A 20,779-nucleotide genomic window follows, 5' to 3' on the forward strand; every position below is an offset into this window, starting at 1 on the left:
AGTCCTGGGCTTCCACTCCCTCCCTGCTCTGACTCCTTTCCTCTCGCTATGAAGGTGGGGTGGGTTGAGCACTCGGGTCCCACCAGGCTGCGGCTTATATCTTACCCTCTTCGTGAGATGCTGAGTTCTCACAGATATAGATGTAGCCTGGCTATTGTACTGTGTTCTCTGGTCTCTCTTTTAGGAATAGTTGTATTTGTTGTATTTTCAAGAATATATTAGGTTTAGGGAGGAGATTTCTGCTGCCCTACTCATGGTGCCATCTTGGTTCCTCCCCCCTCATTGTGGTTTTAATTTGCATCTCCTTAATGATTAGTGATGTGAACATCTTTTCAAGTGCCTATTACCATTTGTATATTTTCTTTGGGAAAATGTCTATTCCAAAACTTTCTCTGTTTTTAAATTGGATTATTTGTCTTTTTATGGTTGAGTTATATGTTTTTAAAATATATTATGGATACTAGCCTCTTAGATATATGATTTACAAGTATTTTCTCCCATTTTGTGGGTTGTCTTTTCACTTTCTTGATTATTTCTTTGACGTACAAAAGTTTTTTATTTTGACGAAGTCCAACTTATTTTTTCTGTGATTGCCTGTGCTTTGGTGTCACCTTCTTTAATTTGGAAGTACTATCTTTATATAATTAATCAGTACAGTCTTCTAAAAGAGTTGTTTGCACATTTTTATTAGAGAAGTCATGAAGAGTTAGATTGCATCATTTTAATAAATTATTACTTATTTGCCAGTGGAGGTCATCTGTAAATTTAAAGCATTTGTTTACAGGTATTTACAACGTTTTTAAAGTTGTGGTGTGGAATTTTAAATATTGGCATCATTGGGACCAGACATTTATAGAAAGCAGTTACAAATTCATTTAACAAACTGCTTCTTTTGTTTAGAAAACTTTAAGAGAAACACTTTAAACTGCTTTAAATAATAATTTCCTCTTAATTAAGAAGACTCTGTCTCTTTTAAAATTATGAGCCTTCTGCCCTTATAAGCAGGATCTCAAGTGCCATTTGTGAAAGAACACAAGACCCCAGAACTTGGGAATAAACCTGATTGGTGTTTACTTGTGTTAGTTTAAATGTGGTAGCCCTATGTGTCAGAAAACTGAGTCAGTAACACTTACGTTAGCCTAAGCAAGCAAATGATAGCAGCTAACGTGGCTTTAATCTACTAAGTAACTTTAAATCCAAAAGATCAAAGGAAGTTATAACTAAAAACAGTCCTTTTTGCCATTTCCCTGTAGAAGCAGGAAAAGGCTAGAAATTACATGTCACCTTCATATCCTGGCTTGCTGACCTTGTGCTCAAATGAAGCCCGCTGTATGGCAGCTGTTAGTATATTAAGACCTTGCCTCTAGGGGTTAAATAGGAGAAAACCTCTCCTGTCCTGTAGGAGAGCCAACAGTTCCTGCCCCAGTTGCCTCACTCAGAGCAATCTGCGTGTGCTTGTTCTCCAGACCTGGGCCTGCCATCTTCTGTGCTGTGGCTGCTGCAGCCATTTGTACACCAAACTGTACCGGGGACATTTCTCTTTTTCACATAAAGGTAATACACTACTTCTGTGGGTGTGAATTTGTTATCTTGGGGGAATTTATTTCAAAACTGAAGTTTGTTGTGTGCTTCTAGGATTGAATTTAAATTCCAGCTCATGATTTTTTTCAATACAAACTGTAAATGGCATTTTAATGCATTACGATCTTAATGCCTTTCATTTGAATTACAGTCTAGCTCCGTAAGGCAAGGTAAGCTGTTTCTCAGGTTTATTAAAATGGGCTTTCTTTGTGAAGTTGGGAGGAAACCTGAGATTTAAAGTAGTTTATATTGTTTCATGCTTTGAAATTCTTTAACCACTGTCTAAATCAGAGACCTTTGTAAATACATGCTAATGCTTTTACTGGTTAGTAGAAAAATAGATGTAAAATCATACGAATTACTTTAGTTACTTTTGTAAATTAAATATCATAAGAAAATAGCACCTTCCAAACCATAAAAATAGAAGTTTGGTGAAGATACCTACTTGGGAACTAAGCTTCCACAAGTCTAATTCTTATCAAGGTTCATTTCAGATACACAGCTTGGTGTATACCCTCGAGCTGTATTGAGCTGATTAAATCTTTCATGCATTGCATGCATTTTAATTGTAGCAATAGTTAGTGCAGTATAATGCATTTACTACTTAGAGCAGAAGTCAGAATATATTTGCAGAATGTATTTCCTTTTTCTCTTTTTTATTGAATATATTTGACATATAATATGTCAATTTAAGGTGTACGACGTGTTAATTTCATACATTTATATGTTGTAATACAATTGCTATTTAGGGATGTTTAACATCTCTGTCACATTACATAATTACCTTTTTGTCAGTGGTTGGGATAATTCAGTGTTAGCCTCTTAGCAAGTTTGATAACTGTAGTACAACAGTATCTGTATTCATTATGCCGTGCTCTGGGGCTCTGTGGCTTATTCACACTTGTTCCAAGTTTGTACCTTAAACTACATCCATTTTATCTCTGCCATGTTCACTTTTACTTAAAATGAGAATGCAAAATTTATATGTGACTGGCAGAAAAATTTAAGCTAGTTCAGCTTGTGAAATATTTGTATGTCTGGTAGTAAAATGTAAAATTTAAATAAATTAGATAAAAATTTCATGAAAACTGAGGTATTTCACGCAAAGCATTGACTGACCACGAATGACCTTTTTTCAGTGATAATGCAAGAAATAGAGAGGACGTGTTACAGTTTGATCAGATTTTGTTAAACAAGTATTCTTGTTGAAAGAAAAAAATGAAATATGTCCTTCTTACCCACAAGAGGGTTAGTGTAGGCCATAGTACTTACAATTAAGAAAATCCAATTCCCTTTGGTGACTGGGCAGCCACTAACTATGTGAATGAGCATTTCACTTGTAGACTGTGGGTTTCCTATTTCCCATGGTTTTAATGTCTGCTGATACAGTTCTTCTACTTTTTAACATATTAAGTAGAATTTTTGCATTATTTTATTTACCTTTAAACTTTGTATCTCTAATAGGCTTTGAGTGCTTTCATTACCAAAATCTTGAATATTAAAGTATTATATTAGATTGTACTTCATGTGGAACTTTTCTGTTTTAGTATATAGAAATCAGGCAGAGTATTTTTTATGTATCTTAATAGCTTGCATCTTAGACCTGAATTATGGAATTGTGAGCATGAACTATTTGCATTTATTATGAAAAAATGAATAATGCTTAAGCATCTGAACTGATTGACTTAGAAAGCAGTTTGGAAAACATACAATAACCTTTCCTCAGTCTTGGAAATGATATGAATTATAAAATTGCTTCATCCAACATTTAATGTAATCCTAATTGTCTTTGTAGTTTGTACTGAACCAGTCAACCCTTTTGGACAACTGTTGAGAAATCTGCTTTCAGTGTTTGCTGTGCAGTAGATCTTTCCTGTTCTTTCAACTGCCTTGATTTCTGAGATTGGCCAGAGCATGCCAACTGTATGGCACGGATGGGGTGGTGGATGGACAGCCTTGACATACTATGAACATTAACTACTTTTTAGAAATCTCAATTCCTGATCACATTCTAACACAGGAAGTAACACTGAGGGTTTGGAGTGAAGAGAAATGAAGTTCCTAGCCTATCAGCCATTTGGAAAGACTATAAAACAAAGCAGCTAAAGAAAGTTAGAAAAGAGAGACTCAGGAAGAGGTTGTTGCCCCTTTGTTCTCTCTTTCTTAATTTCTATTCTTTTACCATTTTAATCACTATTAAACAGGATCACATGTAGGTGCATATATTTAGATTCCAAGAAGAATGTTCACAAGGATGTGTTTATTGTGTGCCTGCTAAATGAGGACATCCACCTATTTAACTGAAAATGTGACTTAATTACCTTCTTGGCAAACAAGAATCCCACATGAACGGTAGCTGTAATTATAGTTCATCTAATATACAGAAAGTAGATTTCACGAGTTTTTAGAGTAGTAACTCAAATAAGACAGAAAAAGATTTATGAAAGATTTATGAAAGTTGTACCCAGACTGTTACTAAGTTAACTTACTGATACAATTCAAGTAAGAAAAAAGTCCTTATGAATTTGATGCTTTCCTAAGCTGAAAGTAAACTTATGAGGCCTTCAAGTGAAAGGATGTCTTTAGTTGTGTTTTATGGAAGTACTTTGAGAGATGTCTCCCAAGTTGCTCAGTAGTCCAGAGGACACCCTTGAGACATTCATTGCTGGACTCTGCAGGAAAGAACCCATTGGGAGAGTCACTGTAGGAAATTAGATTTGTAACTTCTCAGACTTCCCAGAACAGTAGGGAGTGGAGCCTGGTTCAGATGCTTAGCATTTGTGGGAAATCTTAGATAACTCTAAATGTGATATTAAAAAACAACATGTTACCATGTAAATCAAATAATTTTCTAACCCTTCATGATGATTGATACCAGTTTTTTATTTTATGAAAGATACCTTTTAAATTCTCTCACATTCTTTTGCCTCATAATATGTGGGAGTAGAATTTTCTCAATTTGATTTACTTCAGTGATGGTTTTTTTCCTTTGAGTTGCTAAGTTTTGAGGTTGAAATGTGTGAAGTATTAAACATTTTTGGTGCCTTTGGACATGCTTGTGAACTGTTCAGCAACAGCAGTTAAGGTCAGTAATACAATCCTGTTTCTACTGGGGAAGTGGGGAAAGGCTGTAGTTATATAGATGGATTGCTCATTTGTCAAGTTGCCTATTTTGCAGTTTCAGGTGAGGCAAAATAGTTTCAGATGAAACCTTATGGCCACATTTGAGGGTCTTGTTTATTGCCAAAGCGTCTTGTAAATCTACTTGTCAGGGATGTGAGGCTGCATAGTCCCAGTGTCAGAAGGCTGTTCTGACCCTAGAATGGAACTTACAAGATGAATAAAATGCAGTCAGAAATCTTTTCCTTCTCTGTCTCTTTTTCTTTTCTTCCTCCCTCTCTTCCTCCCTTTCTTTCCTCCTCCTCTCCCTCCCTCTTTCCTCCTTTCCTCTCTTTTCCCCTTCCTCTCTTCCTTCCTTCTTTCCTTTCTTCCTTCATCCCTCCCTCCCTCCCTCCCTCCCTCCCTTCCCTTCATCTCTCTCTCTCTCCTCTTCACAAAACTTTAGGGAACATGCTCTTTCAATAGATGGGCTTGTGACTTCATTTTGAAGATTGGCCAGAGGTTGGGGATATAATTTTTCTTGAGGGTTACATAAATTCATTGTCCTAAACTTCAGTCAGATGTTCCCTAACTAACTGAGGCTATGTGATGTCTTGTTTCAGGTTCCCACAAGAGCATCTCTCATGAGCTCTGCACTGTTGTGTCTCACACTAATGTCTAAGGCTTTCTCCTTGCTGTCCTCGTGTCCCCACCCTTATAACTTCAAAAGTACTGTAGAAAAAAACCTCTTGTTAATGTTACCAAAAAAATTAATGAAGGTTATCCAACTAATGTAAAGCGCATCTAACATGGAGAACCCGTCCAATGCTTTCAATAAATGCGACATTCTGCATTTCAATGATGTTGAATATTTTGAGTGTCAGTTGTGTGTTTTTATAAATTGATCAGCATTAATTATATGAAGTATAGATTATGATTCTCAACCTTAGGTGCACATTAGACTCATCCGGGGAGCTTGTAAAAAATGCTAATACACACACAACAGTACAGTATGTGTTTTATGTTACAGAATTAAGTCATAAATTCTGGGACCAAGGCCCTGTGTCTGTACCTTTTTTTATATTGCTAAAGTTATTGTAAATGTGCAGAAAGGGTTGAGGCTGCTGTAGTGGGCTTGTAAGTTGTATTTATTGCTTTCCCTCCAAGGCTTGTAGCGGAGTCTTGATGAACGTCTTGACTGCCTCTTGGGTTAACTACTTATCAGAGGGCTTTCTGGAATTATTTTGAAAGACCATTGATTGACACTTCTAATTACGAAAACTTCTCTAGTTTTGTTTTTGTATCTTCTTAGTTATACCAATGAGCCCAACTGAAATAGAAACTCAAAAGACATGAGAAGCCTTTCTCACTCTATCTTTTTTAAGGACACAGATGCTTATGGATAAATTTACGTCATGAGTGTGGGCAGAAGTGGTGAATATTGTGTGGAATTATAATTTTTGTGGGTGACCTTGGAAAAGAGATTTCTGAAAACTGCTTTAATAACTTCAGTACAGTGGTAGTACTTTTGAAGTATTTAGGAAGATAAGTGTTTATGCTAAAAAGACAGTGTTATTGACTATCATTTATCCCAGACTGTAAAAGATAAACCTTATTTTGCACCTACATTTCTCTTCCGATGTAGACCTGTTACCAAAGGTGCCTTGGGCTAAAACAAATGAGAAAAATGAGATTGATGTTTGCACAATCCTGGAAGTCCGATCACTCACCCATACTAGTGTAAATCTCTGCTTTGATAACCTCACTGTTAGACTGCTTTCCAAATTCAGGGTTTTCAGATTTCCTATGATAAATAGTAATATCTTCCTATAGTTATTTAACTTTTACTTTTTTTGTTGTAAATCTGGGGGGGGAGGAATTTATCAGGCCATTAAATTTTTTTTTCTATATCATTAAGCTGTTTGTTAATACCACGAACAGTTTTTTTGTAAAAATGAAAACAGAACATTTACAGTTTATCTTTATCAATGCCTTTATCAATATATACCATGTATATAGTCATATTAACAGAGGTTATATAAAAATATTAGGTATATTTCAGTTTTAGTGGTGGTGTTTGTTATTGTAAGTTAAAGCTTCCTTCTTGATAATATAAATTTAATGGGCACACAGTAAGTTTTCTATATAAAAAAACAGTAATCTATCACTTTCTGGTTTCCTAGACATGACCAATTTGCTTCTCACAGTGCAGGGTGGGCACACTAGCACCTGGGGGTCCCTGGAATGGCTGTTTAAGGTAGAGATAATCGGGTGAATACAATTGTTCCTTTGGGAAAGTGGCTTCTGATTTGCTGCCATTTATGTGTAAGGAGAATGATAAAAATGATACATCATTTCTTTTCTGTTCATTGCAATGTATGAGATGCTTACAGGTGATGGGGTGAAGATGTTCCAAAGTATTCTTGTTGAAGGAAAGTTTAATGGCAGAATGCTCATGAAACCAAAGAAAAATAAGAAAATTTAGTTTGTCTCAGAAGGGGGAATATTATATTTCCTTATTTAAGACCATTGTTTTTAGTTCCTTACAAGTGCCTGACTCCGTGGCTAAAAATACAGATTTTGCTGTCAGGTCACAATTACATTATTTTGAAATAGTCCAGATACTGCATGACAACAAAGATCAGCCCACCACCTTGCTTTTCAGGTTTGCTGCATACAGTAAATGAGTAGACAGCACTTTTTATGTCAGTGGGATGCCTCTGAGCTCAGAGGCTATTTTTCACATGGACCTTCAGACTGAATTTGCTGTTAGTAGCTTCTAGCTATCCTGTGAGAGCTAGTTGACCTGGACACTGCCTGGGAGGCACCGGGAGACAGTGGAAAAGCCTTACTTTTAGAGGCATCCTGCGTCCTGGTCTGAGAATGCTTCCTAATCCTATGATTTGGATTAATTATCCTTTAATACTTTTGACCCTCAGTTTTCTCTATAATGGGTTTAACAATGTCTTCATAGAGGTATTGTGAGGAATGTACTTGACACAGTGAGATGATGAAACATTTTTAATAGCCCTTTGAGAGGAAAATATTCCTAGATATAAAACCTGGTGATGTCCCACTATCCAGCTTTACCAGCCCTACTGCAGAAGATGCTTAACATGCAAGTCTTTGACCATTTCTCTGGTGCATTTAGAGAAGCTGTGTAGTCTCTGGCCATAGCACTAAATAGGTCAGCTTGGTAGTAGAGGTCAGAAATGAGGCCGTCATTTCAGGTAAGCATATAGAACTTTAAAGAACTGTTTTGTATTAAAATGGATTTGGTAATAATGGCAACAGGTCCTTCCTAGACTCCCTTTACACCTGCTGTGAAAACAGACTTCAGGTATCTTCACTAAGCCATCTTCTAATATCTGGTACCACTGGAGAGAAGAAAGATTGTCTCATCCAGCTAACTGGGTGAGGTGCTTCAGTCCATATGTATGAGTTCCATTAGAAAGGTTAAAACCTGATTGGTGGTTATTTCTATGCACATAACAATTTAGAAGTCATGAAATAAACCATAATTACATTTGGTTATCAACCAGCCCCTCTGTTACTTCTCTGTCTTAATCAGAACAGGCCTGTATTTCTCTGGCACTGTTTCTGCTTCTTTGACCCATTCTACTTTAATTGTACTTCATTTTGCCATTACTGAGGCCTAATTCTCTATAGCCTCTCCACCCACTTAACGGTTTTGCCTTGCTGCACGCATATTCCCTGTATGGGTCTACTGCTGGAGCTGCCGCCCCTCCCTGGACGGATTCTGCATCAGAGTCTGCGTTTCAGCAACATTCCTAAGGGATTCTTGTGTTTGAGGAGCTGGTGTGTCGGGTACTGTGTTCTGTGTTATTCAGTGATGCTAAAAGGATTATCATTCTTCTGAAAAAGATGATTGGCTATAATGTGGGATCTTACTGGTGATCGAGTTTTGCTGTTCATTGTTAAGTTTGTTGTTCTAAATCTGATGAAGCAGAGGATTATTCTAGAATAGGTTATGGGAGCTTATAGGATGTAGTTTAGGTCCTCAAAACCTTGGCATGGGGCTTCCTAGACTTACTGTTTGAGACTCTGTGTCTCAAGTTTTCTTTGGCAAACTGGAGGGGTGCTGCCGCACAGCTGTTTTTCTGATGGTTTTTAGGAGGGTGTGTGAAAGTGCTTTGGAAATATGAAAGAGGGGGTGCCACTGCAACTGCAGACGAGATTGAAGACCACATCCCCTCAAGCAGTGCGAGCCCTGCATTTGTTCAGGGCAGCGATGGCTTTGCGGAGTGGTTACTGTGGTACCTGGGACAGGTGTGTGGATTCTCCTCAACATCACATTTAGATTTTACCTTGGCAGCTTTCTGGCCATGCCAGCCATGTGGCTTCAATTCCAACTATCTGCTATGAGGCTTTCCTAACACTCTTCTCATGTGTTTGTATGCTGGCTGCCACCAAAATAGTCTGACTGCATCCTTCAGTTCATTGTGTATCAGTAACATATTTTGGTATATATGTTGGTGAATAAAATTTCCATAACTCAAACAGATCCTAACAATAGCATTTTCAATGAGATAAACTACTTTTCATCTTTGAAGTATGGTAGGTAACTTCCTTATTTTTTATAGGTGTAACTTTCCTGAGTCCCAAACCAAAGGAGGATGTAATTGTTTTGAATTCTTTACTCACATGAACTCTGATGACTTTTTTCTCTGCATTCCAACATGATTGAAATATCTCTTTATTTCTTTTCTGTAGTGTCTGCTTACTGTCTATGAACTAGTCGTGATACCTTTGGTTTATAGATAGCTTTGGTCCAACAAATAATCATTTCTATTTCTAAAACTTTGGAAGCTGTGAGATAAGATACAATTGAAACCTTTTTCTCAAGAGTTTGTATTCATCAGTTCTTGCTCCTTGGCTCCATTTTCATTTACTGCTTTATCCAATTATTTGATAAATCCAATTAGTTGTGTAGGGTGTTATTGTAGCAAGCAGAGTATATATCGGAAGACAAACAATTTTAAATGCCCCCAGTGAATAGACATAGTTGTCTGTTAAGGTAAAATAGGTTTGTTTCTGTTCTTGCATTTTAATGATAATTACCTTTTGTTCATTTTTAGTCACTGTGCTAGAGACTTTATATGTTGTTTTATTAAAATTTTGTTGCTATAAAGACGATACACTTATAGTAATTTTGCAAGCAGTACAGAAAGTAAAATGTAAAAGTCTTTTCCACTCTTCCACATGGCCCAGTCCAAGTCTCTATTAGGAAACAATGTTAGCATTTTCTTATGTCTTTCTAGAAATTATTTATGGATATCCTAACCATATATGTGTATCCCCACTCCCCTTTAAGGGCAAAAAAATTGATTCATACCATATAAGCTGTTCTACAGGTAGGTTTTATTTACCTGTAAAGGTACACTTTGTACTTCTTTCGATTGTAATATATCCTGCTCACTCATTCTTTTTTATTGTGCAGAATGCCCAGGGTTATATAAATACGACAGAATTTAAGTCTTCTTTTGGTTGTAGTTTAGACTGTTCCCAATTTTCACTGGCACAAACAGTAGTGCAGTCAGCATCTTTATCCATACATTTATCTGCATACATTGTTCAAGTATATCCGAAACATAAGTTCCTAGGAGTTTGTGGGTCAGAGGACAAGGGTATTTCAAATTTTGATTAGTAGTGCCATGTTGCTTTCTTAGAAGGTTGCACCAATTTGCATTTCAAATATACTTAACTCTAAGAAGAACCAAGACTGTAGGAGTATAAGAACTTGACCCAGGCTCTCAGAGTTAGTAACTAGTAGAGTTAGCTTTCAAACTCAGACCTGCCCATGCCATGTCTTGTAAGTCACAGATGTCTCAGCTGCCGTTGTAAAGCATACTTTTGGTTTTAAAACTAGGAAGCACAATTCTTTATCTTTTAATATTTTCATCACTCAATCAATCAAACATTAATGATATGTAGCACTTTATGGCTTTGTCTATTGACTTTGTATCCTGCGACTTTACTGAACTTGTTTATTCTAACAGATTTTTGGTGGAGTTGTAGGGTTTTCTTTGTATAGTATGTTATCTACAATTAGTGGCACTTTTAATTCTTCCTTTCTGATTTGTACGCCTTTTATTTCTTTTTTTTGCCTAATTGCTATGGCTAGGACTTCCAATATTAATATGCATAAAAGTGATGAGAGTGGGCATCCTTGTCTTGCTCCTGACATTAGGAGAAGCTGTCAGCTTTTCACCATTGAGTATGATATTAGCTGTTGTGTTATCATATATGGCTTCATTATGTTGAGATATGTTCCCTCTCTACCCACTTTGTTGAGAGTTTTTATCATAAATGGACATTGAATTTTGTCAGATGCTTTTTCTGCATTATTGAGATGGTCATATGATTTTATGATTTTTATCTGTCATTTTGGTAATGTGGTGGATCATACTGGTTCATTTGTGGGTGTTCAACCATCCTTGCATTCCTGGAATAAATCTCATGATCATGGTGTATGATCATTTTAATGTGGTGTTGATTTCAGTTTGCTAATATTTTTATGAGGATTTTTGCATCTGTGTTCATTAGGGATGTTATGTTGGCTTGTAAATTTCTTTTCTTGTGTTGTCTTTGTCCAGTTTTGGTATTAGGTCAATACTGATCTCATAAAGTGAGTTTAGAAGCTTTCCCTCTTCTTCTAATCCCTTTATGGTGCTCAAAATATTTTTACATTCGTATAGTAGTTGTCTTACGGGATGAACATTGATTATTATCTTGATTAATACATGTGAAGAACCGAGATTCAGGAAAAAAAAACCTTAAAATTTAAAATGTAATCAAAAGATGGTCCTTGGTCAAAGGGCTTATAGCACCCAAACTGCTAAAGAACTCAGGAAATAAAAAGGCTAATAAAAGTGAAATAAGGGGAGTCAGATTAGTTGCTTCGAATGTATTGATATTGGCATATTATATTCATGAACAATGGAATACACTAAAATATCTTTCCTGTCTTTTCTGCATATTTACCTGCCCAACTATCACTGGATGATTTCACGTCACTTTCTCTCATAGGGTCAAGAAATTGGAGCATGCTGCTGAAGGGGAATGAGGAGCAGGTGGCAGCATGCTGGACCACACTCCTTCCTCATGCCTGCAAGAGCAGCATTTTTAAAGAGCTGTTTTTAAATATCTTTCCTGTCTTTTCTCTCCTAGGGTCAAGAAATTGGAGCATGGCTGTTAACAATGGGAGCAACGATTTTATGGTTCTGAGCAATGGCAGCATTGCAAATGGTGCTACCAACCCTGTGCCACTCACCTCCTGGGAAGGAGACCTTGCAGCCTGGCAGCCTGACTCCCAGGAGGCACTAAGAACAAAAGTGAGTCCCAATGGGTGCCTGCAAGTTAATGGCACAGTGAAGCCATCCCTGCTACCTTTAGACAACCAAAGAGTGCCTCAGATGTTACCCCAGTGCCGCCATCCTTGCCCATGCCGCCACCCTTTGCCTAGCCATGGCAGGTACCAGGAGAGCCTTCCCGACACTAGTTTGGCAGTGCCTTTGGCTTCATGCTGTGTGCAGCCACCCCCAGAGCACTGTGCAGCTCTCCGCCCGAGCTGCTCACCTGTGTATCAGACCGCGTGCTGTCTACAGACCTCTCCACCCTTCTGCCTGCACCATCCATGGCCTAGCCATTCACAGCCTCAGCCTGTGCAACAGCTCACAGCCAGTGTAAGGTGGGTGCTCCAGCATTTTGCTCAGTAATGCCATGTGGGTGTGATTGCTTGTGCTGACAATGAGAAGGAGAGCAAACGTGTTAGACAAAGGAAACAAAGAAAATGCGATTATGTGGATTGTGTGAAACCTATTAAACTGCCAATGAGGTGATATTATATTGATTTCATCTGTTGGCTTCTTGGTCAACTAGACTTCCTCCTTTACTGCCTGTTGGGTGCTGGCTGGGTGTCACTGTTAGGCCTTGAGCAGTTAAAGGTTTTATTGTTAGCAATTTTTATTTTATCATGGCAGATATACTTGTGATGAGGCTGCCTAAACAGGAGTCACCTATTTGCTGTTAATTGGTAGTGGTCAACCTTGATGAAAAAGTGCAAAACCAGTTGCTTCCTTATGGTGTTGCTCACAGTTTCTATCCTTGAGGCTCTGGCGATGGTGTAGTGCACTGAGACCAGGCGAAAGCAGCGATTCCTTCACAGCAGATGAAGCCTGGAAGTCTGAAGCAGAGGACTTTCAAAGACATGTTTTGTAAAGCCTTTTCAGGTCAGGCAGATTAAAAAGTACTAGAAAAATCCATATTGTTGCCATTTTTCCCATCTCAGCCCATAGTTTCTCTTATGTGTGATTTCCAGCTGTTTTTTCCACAGGGAAGTTAAATCACACACTCTGCAGGTGAGAAATGTTAATATATTTTATAAAATACTGAGAACTTTATGAAGGCCAAGTATTATTTCACATCTTTAGGTGACAAAAAGCTTTAACTGAGCTACAAGAGAGCATTCTTGTTTAACTAGGGATGATTTATGTGCAGGGAAATTCAGGTTTCTCAAGTGTACAGGCTCCTCGGTGTCGACAGATGTCTGTGCTATCATAATGCACACCTCAGGCTGATGGGGACCGTCCAGTTGTCCCAGAAGGTCCCTCACGCCTCCTTTTTATCATTCCTTCCCTTGTCACTAGAGGCAGTCCTCTTTTTTTTTTTTTTAATTTTGGTATCATTAATATACAATTACATGAGCAACATTGTGGTTACTAGATTCCCCCTTTATCAAGTCCCCAGAGAGGCAGTCCTCTTAACATAGATCGGTTTTCTCTGCTCTAAAACTTCTTATGAGTGGAGTCATATGCAATATACTCTCTCATGTCTGGCAATTTGGATTCAGCATAACATTTCTGAGACTCCTCTAATTGCTGTAGGTATTAGTTTTCCTTTTTGTAGCAGTAATCCACTGTATGCATGTAGTAAATTCATGCATACAATATACACTGACTCTTACTTAAAGAGTCAGTACAAACTTTCAGTTATAAAGTAAATAAGTCATGGGGACATAATGAACAACATGGTGATTATAGACAACAAAACTCTATTATTCTTGGGTTCTGGAACCCCAAAATTAATTAATAATGATAATACTGTGAAATTCCTAAGAGAGATCTTTAAAGTTCTTATCACATGAAAAAATATTCTGTAGTTATGTATAGTTATGTGTGGTGATGGATATTCACTAGACTTACTGTGGTGATCAGTCTGCAATATGTACAAATATTGAACCATCATGGTGAATACCTGAGACTAGAATGTCTTCTGTCAGTCATATCTCAATTTATTGAAAAGAGTCAGAACCAGGGACTGCTATAGATGGAAGTATTCCAAAGGCTAAATAGATGTCACCAGGGGAAATAAAACCACAGCAAAGTAGAACAATTAATTACTAAGCAGATGCAAAATCAAATCACTATGCCCAAAGTCAATCAAGGGATAGACAAGAGTACAGAATAAGATACCTAACATATAAAGAATGGAGGAGGAAGAAAAAGTAGGGGGAAAAAAAGAACCTTTAGGTTGTGTTTCTAATAGCATATGAAGTGAGTTAAATTAGACTGTTACATAGTTACATAGGGAATTACCCTTGAACCTTTGGTAACCATGAATCTAAAGCTTGCAATGGCAATAAGTACATACCTATTTATAATCACCCTAAATGTAAATGGTCTGAATGCACCAATCAAAAGACAAAGAGTCACCGAATGGATAAAAAAAATACCTGTCTATATGCTGCCTACAAGAGACACACTTCAAACCCAAAGACATACAAGGACTGAAAGTAAAGGGATGGAAAAAGATATTTCATGCAACCAATAGGGAGAAAAAAGCAGGAGTTGCAGTACTTGTATCAGACAAAATAGACTTCAAAACAAAGAAAGTCACAAGAGACAAAGAAGGACATTACATAATGATAAAGGGGTCAGTCCAATAAGAGGATATAACTATTATAAATATCTGTGCACCCAACACAGATGTGTTGCACCTACGTATGTGAAACAAATACTAACAGAATTAAAGGGGAAAATAGAATGTAATTCATTCATTTTAGGAGACTTCAACACACCACTCACTCCAAAGGACAGATCAAGCAGACAGAAAATAAGCAAAGAGACAGAGGCACTGAACAACATATTAGAAGAGATGGACCTAATGGACATCTACAGAACATGCCATCCAAAAGCAACAGGATACACATTCTCCTCAAGTGCACATGGAACATTTTCAAGAATAGATCATATACTAGGCCACAAAAAGAGCCTCAGTAAATTCAAAAATGAAATTGTACCAACCACTTTCTCAGATCACAAAGGTATGAAACTAGAAATAAATTACACAAAGAAAACAAAAAAGCCAACAAACACCTGGGCTTAATGACATGCTTCTCAATAACCAATGGATCAATGACCAAATAAAAACAGAGATCAAGCAATATATGACAACAATAATACAACACCACAAAATCTGTGGGACTCAGTGAAGGCTGTGCTAAGAGGGAAGTATATTGCAATACAGGCCTACCTCAGTAAAAAGAACAATCCCAAATGAACAGTCTAAACTCAATTAATAAGACTAGAGAAGGAAGAACAAATGAGGCCCAAAGTCAGTAGAAGGAGTGATATAATAAAAATCAGAGAATAAATAAATAAAATCGAGAAGAATGAAACAATAGAAAGAATCAATGATAGCAAGAGCTGGTTCTTCGAGAAAATAAACAAAATAGATACCCTAGCCAGACTTATCAAGAAAAAAAGAGAGTCTACACACATAAACAGAATCAGAAATGAAAAAAGGAAAAATCACTACAGACACCACAGAAATACAAAGAATTATGAGAGAATACTACGAAAAATTATATGGTAAAAAACTGGATAACCTAGAAGAAATGGACAACTTTCTAGAAAAATACAACCTTCCAAGGCTGACCCAGGAAGAAACAGAAAATCTAAACAAACCAGTTACCAGCAAGAAAATTGAATTGGTAATCAAAAAACTACTTAAGAACAAATTCCTGTACCAGATGGTTTCACTGCTGAATTTTATCAAACTTTTAGTGAGGACCTAATACCCATTCTCTTCAAAGTCTTCCAAAAAGCAGAAGAGGAGGGAATACTCCCAAACTCATTCTACGAGGCCAACATCACTCAAATACCAAAACCAGGTAAAGACCCCACAAAAAAAGAAAATTACAGAACAATATCCCTGATGAACATAGATGCAAAAATACTCAACAAAATATTAGCAAACCGAATTCAAAAATACATCAAAAAGATCATCCATCATAATCAAGTGGGATTCATCTCAGAGATGCAAGGATGGTACAACATTTGAAAATCCATCAACAAAAAGAAGGACAAAAACCACATACTCATCTCCATAGATGCTGAAAAAGCATTCAACAAAATTCAACATCCATTCATGATAACAACTCTCAACAAAATGGGTATAGAGGGCAAGTACCTCAACATAATAAAGGCCATATATGACAAAACTGCAGCCAATATTATACTTAACAGTGAGAAGCTGAAAGCTTTTCCTTTAAGATTGGGAACAAGACAAGGATGCCCACTCTCCCTACTTTTATTCAACATAGTTCTGGAGGTCCTAGCCACAGCAATCAGACAAAACAAAGAAATAAAAAGTGTCCAGATTGTCAAGGAAAAAGTCAAAGTTTCCCTGTTTGCAGAACATGATATTGTACATAAAAAACCCTAAGGAGAGTATCATAATTCTTCCAAGTGGTAAAGATACCTCAAGACAAATGCTGGGCATAGAAGCCACAAGGCATAAATCTGCAAAGAAGTAAAAAGCTAACCTTTTCAAAGAATATTGCTTCTCTCTCACTTACCAACTTTATATTTCCCTGTATGGCCCCGGAAGACAGCTGGTTAGCCAGAGACGGGTAAGATTCCTCAAGGGAGGAACAACCTAAGACAGGCACAGTTGCAGGGAGGCCATCAGGTGAGGAATTGGGGATCAACAGAGGTGAGGCTTAGAACCTCACCACCCCTGTTTTGAGAGAAATCTTCTGCATCCATGGATGTTTTGTTGCCCTTGTCTAGCTTGGATTAATACTTAGTCTGTAGGCACAGACCTGATCATCTACATTTGCCCTCTTACAGCACTAAATTATGTTTTCTACCTTTATCTTACATCTACCTACCACATCAGCATTTTGTTTAAAAAAATAAGGGACAAATGTGGGATTCACATATAAGTCAAGTATAAAAATCAAATGAATAATCATATCTGACCTGATTGTTTATAGTTCATGATGCGTGATCAAAACCGAAAGTTTCTGTGATATGACTTCCCTTGCACTGTTCACCATGTAAGAACTTATTCACTGTGTAAGAACTTGTTCACCATGTAAGAACTTGTTCGTTATGTTTCAGAAGATTGGAGACTGTTGAGGATTAGGCTTGGGGTTGATTAATGATTGTGCATTGAGTCCCCTATACATAATTTTATTGTTGTTAACAACCATTTGATCAATAAATATGAGAGATGCCCTCTCAAAAAAAAAAACAAACCCCTAAGGCATCCTCTTCAAAACTACTAGATCTAATATCTGAATTCAGCAAAGTTGCGGGATACAAAATTAATACACAGAAATCTGTTGCATTCCTATACACTAATGATGAACTAGCAGAAAGAGATAATCAGGAAAACAATTCCATTCACAATTGCATCAAAAAGAATAAAATACCTAGGAATAAACCTAACCAAGGATGTGAAAGACCTATACTCTGGAAACTACAAGACACTCATGAGAGAAATTAAAGACGATACAAATAAATGGAAACACATCCCATGCTCATGGTTAGGAAGAATTAATATTGTCAAAATGGCCATCCTGCCTAAAGCAATCTACAGATACAATGCAGTCCCTATCAAAATACCAATAGCACTCTTCAACAAATTAGATCAGATAGTTCTAAAATTCATATGGAACCAGAAAAGACCCTGAATAGCCAAAACAATCCTGAGAAGGAAGAATAAAGTGGGGAGAATTACACTCCATGACTTCAAGCTCTACTACAAAGCCACAGTAATCAAGACAATTTGGTACTGGCACAAGAACAGACCCATAGACCAATGGAACAGACTAGAAAGCCCAGATATAAACCCAAGCATATATGGTCAATTAATATACAATAAAGGAGCCATGGATATACAATGGGGAAATGACAGCCTTTTCAACAGGTGGTGTTGGCAAAACTGGACAACTACATGTAAGAGAATGGAACTGGATTATTGTCTAACCCCATACACAAAAGTAAACTCAAAATGGATCATAGACCTTAATGTAAGTCATGAAACTATAAAACTCTTAGAAAAGATCATAGGCAAAAATCTCTTGGGCATAAACATGAGCAACTTCTTCATGAACATATCTCCCTCGGCAAGGGAAACAAAAGCAAAAATGAACAAGTGGGACTACATCAAACTGAAAAGCTTCTGTAGAGCAAAGGACACCACCAATAGAACAAAAAGGCATCCTACACTATGGGAGAATATATTCATAAATGACAGATCTGATAAGGGGTTGGTGTCCAAAATATATAAAGAGCTCATGCACCTCAACAAACAAAAAGCAAATAATCCAATTAAAAAATGGGCAGAGGATCTGAACAGACACTTCTCCAAAGACAAAATTCAGATGGCCAACAGGCACATGAAAAGATGCTCCACATTGCTAATCATCAGAAAAATGCAAATTAAAACTACAATGAGATATCACCTCACACCAGTTAGGATGGCCAACATCCAAAAGACAAACAAGAAATGTTGGCGAGGATGTGAAGAAAGGGGAACCCTCCTACACTGCTGGAGGGAATGTAAATTAGTTCAACGATAGTGGAAAGCGGTATGGAAGTTCCTCAAAAAACTCAAAATAGACATACCATTTGACACAGGAATTCCACTTCTAGGAATTTACCCTAAGAATGCAGCAGCCCAGTTTGAAAAAAATAGATGCACCCCTATGTTTATTGCAGCACTATTTACAATAGCCAAGAAATGGAAGCAACCTAGGTGTCCATCAGTAGATGAATGGATGAAGAAGAGGTAGTACATATACACAATGGAATATTATTCAGCCATAAGAAGAAAACAAATCCTACCATTTGCAAAAGCATGGATGGAGCTAGAGGGTATTATGCCTAGTGAAATAAGCCAGGTGGAGAAAGACAAGTATCAAATGATTTCACTCATCTGTGGAGTATAAGAACAAGGAAAAAACTGAAGGAACAAAACAGCAGCAGACTCACCAAGAATGGGACTAACAGTTACCAAAGGGAAAGGGATTGGGGTGGATGGGTGGGAAGGGAGGGATAAGCGGGGGAAAGGGGCATTACGATTAGCACACATTACATGGGAAGTGACACGGGGAAGGCAGTATAGCTCAGAGGAGACAAGTAGTGATTCTATATCATCTTACTATGCTGATGGACAGTGACTGTAATGGGTATGTGGTGGGGACTTGATAATGCGGTGAGTCTAGTAATCATAATGTTGCTCATGTAATTGTGCCTTAATAATACAAAAAAAAGTCAGATCCAGATAGGGATTAAGTAATAAAACCTTTTTCTCTTTATCAGGTTTCAGATGCTATTGACACTATCTAGTTTCACTGCTATAAAAAGAGAGGAAGAGAAAGATGGAGAAGGGGTGCAAGAGGTGGGGAGAAGTCCTCTGCAGCTTGTGTCTTGGTTTCTCAATCAGATGCAAAAGTTTTCCAGCTATAAAACTATGGCAAGAACATTCACCAAACCCACTTCTTAGGAGGTCTGTCATGACAGCACTGGGCTGCCTGACCAGTTTTCTATTCTTTCCACTTTGTATTAAATTGTATAAGTGGTTGATTTTGAAATGTTATGGTTCTAAATACTGTTTTTTGTCATAAATTATATATTGTAAAGTGAAATGCGATAGAGCTACATTTTGAAGCTGATCCCTCCTTTAAAAAACTTCACAAAATATTAAATAAATTCTTTCAATAGGCAGGCATGTCAATATTTTTAGGGCTTTGGCTTAGCATTTCCCAATGATCAGATTTTAAAGGAATGAGACTCGTGTGTACTTACAACTTTAAATAGAGTGACATTTAAACACAAACAGATAAAAATGCCATGTTTTTCCATCAAGAAAACTTGTAGAAGAAAGTGGAATGTCATGTGAGAAACTTTTTGTATTTAGAACTTTTTCTCAAGAATTTGAGCTTTTTGATCAATTTGTAGCAGACATAGACTCTGAAGGTGGCTGCAAAGGAACGTGGTGTCCAGTTGTTATTGTTATTGTGAAATGTGTGCTTCCAGAATTTGCTTCCCTATTTTCTACATTTATTTCTATTATCAACAACTTTACTGAATACTTCTTTGCACCAGGCACTGAAGATGAAATTCTAAACAAGATGAGCCATTTTTTTTTTTTTTGCCTTCACAGGGCTATAAGCTAGTAAGAAGGGAGAGAGAAAGGCACTCAGGTTGCTGTAATATGGTGATAAGTGCTACCAGGCAGGAGCACACAGGGCTTAGATGAATAGAGGTAGAAATGGAGAGGGAGCTGTCTTGCAGACAGTGGGAATGGTTTGTGCAGAGGCTTCTAGGATGATGTGAGCCTTGCCACAGGTAGGCCAGTAGGGCTGGACCCTGGATGAAGACAGAGTGATGGCAGGAGGCGGACTGGGAGCAGACCCTATGGGGCATTGTAAACCACACTGGGGTTATCTCCATATGCTTCATCCTGAGGCCAGTGGGGAGACATTCTTTGAACAGTTTATTTCTAGTTTAATGCCTTTGTGGTCTGAAAAGTTGGTTGGTAGGATTTCAATCTTTTGGAATTTACTGAGGCTCTTTTTGTGTCCTAGTATGTGGTCTATTCTGGAGAATGTTCCATGTGCACTTGAGAAGAACGTGTATCCTGTTGCTTTTGGATGTAGAGTTCTGTAGATGTCTATTAGGTCCATCTGTTCTAGTGTGTTGTTCAGTGCCTCTGTGTCCTTACTTATTTTCTGTCTGGTGGATCTGTCCTTTGCAGTGAGTGGTGTGTTGAAGTCTCCTAG

General features: G+C 37.5%; 1 protein-coding gene across 6 annotated transcripts in view; it reads left to right on the forward strand.

The window, feature by feature from the left end:
* Positions 1-20,779, forward strand: part of DISP1 (dispatched RND transporter family member 1) — a 300,241-nt gene that overhangs the window by 199,480 nt on the left and 79,982 nt on the right. For 5 of the 6 annotated variants that reach the window (XM_057507787.1, XM_057507788.1, XM_057507790.1 and 2 more), the window contains one exon: positions 11,872-12,391. In XM_057507787.1, the coding sequence (XP_057363770.1) occupies positions 11,872-12,391 (520 nt within the window). Of the gene's footprint in view, positions 1-877; positions 1,555-11,871; positions 12,392-20,779 lie in introns of those variants that run through there. The other variant, XM_036908613.2, reaches the window with a different exon arrangement.

The sequence above is a fragment of the Manis pentadactyla genome, chromosome 9 (genome assembly GCF_030020395.1).
Source record: "Manis pentadactyla isolate mManPen7 chromosome 9, mManPen7.hap1, whole genome shotgun sequence".
Classification (NCBI taxonomy): Eukaryota; Metazoa; Chordata; class Mammalia; order Pholidota; family Manidae; genus Manis; species Manis pentadactyla.